At 73.8% G+C, this 2,255-nt stretch overlaps 1 protein-coding gene across 1 annotated transcript in view; it reads right to left on the reverse strand.

Annotated features, from left to right (window-relative positions):
- Nucleotides 1–20, reverse strand: part of H696_05846 (hypothetical protein) — a gene marked incomplete at both ends in the record, with an annotated part of 2,937 nt that extends 2,917 nt beyond the window's left edge. Inside the window, one exon of the mRNA XM_009499646.1 lies at nucleotides 3–20. Within this exon, the coding sequence (XP_009497921.1) occupies nucleotides 3–20 (18 nt within the window). The remainder of the gene's footprint in view (nucleotides 1–2) is intronic.
- Nucleotides 21–2,255: the final 2,235 nt, after the last annotated feature.

The raw sequence follows: 2,255 nt of genomic DNA on the forward strand, positions 1-2,255 counted from the left end.
ACGCCTCCGGCCGCCAACATCGCCCGGCCTTTGTGGCGCCGGCGCGTGCCCTGCACACCGAGGCGCGGCCGTGCTGGCTTATCTCCGAGGGTCCCCCGAAGCGCCGGAGCGCGCCCCCGCAAGCCCGATAAAAGCGCGGGACTCGGCGCTGTGTGCGGGGGAGCATGCGCGCGCGAACAGGGGCCAGAAAACCGCCCTTTCGCGGGCGGGCCCGGGGGATCCCGGCCCTGGGCGCGGGCCGGCTTCTTCGCCGGCGCGCACGCACGCCACGCAGGGTGGGACTCTGTACGCGCACCTCCAGGGGGGGGGGGGGGCGGAGCGAGGCGGGGGTTTCTTCGACCAAGAGAACCCTCGGCCGCGGCCGCAATGGGACAGACACAGGCGGGCGGATCGCTCCCGGCCCCGGGGGCTCAGCAGCGAGCCGAGGGTCGGTGGGGAAGACCTTGGCACGAGTTCGGCCATTCTGAATGCGCCCTCCGCGCGCGCGCGCGCGCGCGCGCGCACGCGCGCAAGTGCACGAATGTGCTGGGGTAGGCCGCGTGCGACGGAACGCGCTGCCTGCGGGAGTGTGGGCGGGCGTCCGCGTGCGCCGGCGCGTCTAGCCCAGGGCATCTGTCAGCGGGGGCCCGAACGGGGCCGTGAGGCGCAGGGGCGCCGAGCTGGGCGTCGGCCCATGACCCGGCAGAGCGCGGGCAAGCGGTGGCCTGCCCCGCCGCCCGCGGCGCGGCCACCGCGCCGGCTCTGGTCGTGGTGCCCTGGTGCCGACAACACCCCATTCGGGCGCGCCGGGCCCGGCGGTGTGCCCCCCCCCCCCCGGCAAGGTGAACCTCACGCCCTGCCAGCCCTGCATGCGGAAATCCGTGTGCCGCGCCTGAGGGGGGGGGGATCCAGAGTACAACCCCTCGCGGGGGAGGGATGTTGTTGTTGTGGTTCGGGCCTCGGGCGTGCGACACGGGCTTGCCCCCCCGCCCCCCGCCGCCGCGCGGCCCGAGTAGAGGCGGTCGTCGACCGGCGCCCCGAACGCGGCCCGGCGCCACCTGCGGCAGGGCCCTCTCGCCAAATGGTCCCGGGCCTCGAGCGGGCAGGGCCAGGCCCTCGTCCAGGCAGCGGGAGGGAGGGCCCGAAAGGCAGCCGTGCCGGAGGGGAGACGCGGGCCCAGATTAAGCGCCCTCGGTCCGAGGCCCGCCAGGAAGCGGGGGGAACAGTCCCCCCCCCCCCTCCCCCGTACTCGCTCGCAGCTATCGGGGGGCACGCAGGCAGCATGTCACTTGCGCCCAGGCAAGGGAGGCGGGGGGGGACAGGTTCGCACGTTGCTCGAACATTCACCGGAAGGCTCCCCGGCCACATGTGCCGCGCACCGGAGGCCGGGGGGAAGTGTGTGCGCCTTGCCTGGGTCCGCGGGTGAGGGATGGACGGGGGGGGGTCTCTGCGGGGGCGGCGGTGTTTTAGGAATATCACCAATATAATGCCGGTTTTTTCCGGAGTATCTCTCCCTTCCCTGGTGGGGCGGGGTGCCGCCACCAATGGACATTGGCCGCGAGAGATAGACCTTCGCACTGGGGGGGGGGGGGGCGAGTGCGGGTGCGGGCGAAAGAGCCCCTCCGACAAGGGCCCGACGGGGCGGGGGGCGGCGGCCGGCGGATGCACTTAACAGCACGCCCCGGCTCTTGGAGGCTCCCAAAGTGAGGGGGCCCTCCTGGCGGTGAGTGTCCCCGGGTGCGCGCAAGTTCGTCCAACGATTTTCTCTTGCCACCTGCCGCGCAACGTTCCGGCCTCCTGGGAGGGGGCAGGGGGCAGTTTTTGTTCTCCCCCCACTGGGGCAGGACGAGGGACCTCCGGGGGGGGGGGGGGGGATCACCGCCGTGGGCCATGGGCCGACGGTGGGATTCGACCGGGAGGCTTCCTTTGCCGCGGCCCGCCCCCGGTCGAGCTGCGGGCACGGGAACATGCACGCTCGGGCGCCTTTTTATTCCGCCCAGGCGTTTGCCCCCGGGGCTTGCGAGAGGCCCCGGGGCCACGGTGTCTCGGCCCGAGGAGGGGGAAGGCAGGAGGGCCGGGGGGGGGGGGATGCCGCGCGTCCGACCACCGCGCTAATTAAAGTCTCACCCCCGGCCGAGGTGGATGCCGGGTTGCATCCTCCCTCTGGGGCTCAGCGGAGGAGGAGGAGGAGGCGGCGGGGCGCGGTGGCCGCGGGAGTGCCGGCGGCTCCGGTACAATTGGCCGTGTCGTCCCCGTTCCTTCGCGCCCCCCCCCCC

This window comes from Fonticula alba (assembly GCF_000388065.1).
Source record: "Fonticula alba strain ATCC 38817 unplaced genomic scaffold supercont2.14, whole genome shotgun sequence".
Taxonomy (NCBI): Eukaryota; order Rotosphaerida; family Fonticulaceae; genus Fonticula; species Fonticula alba.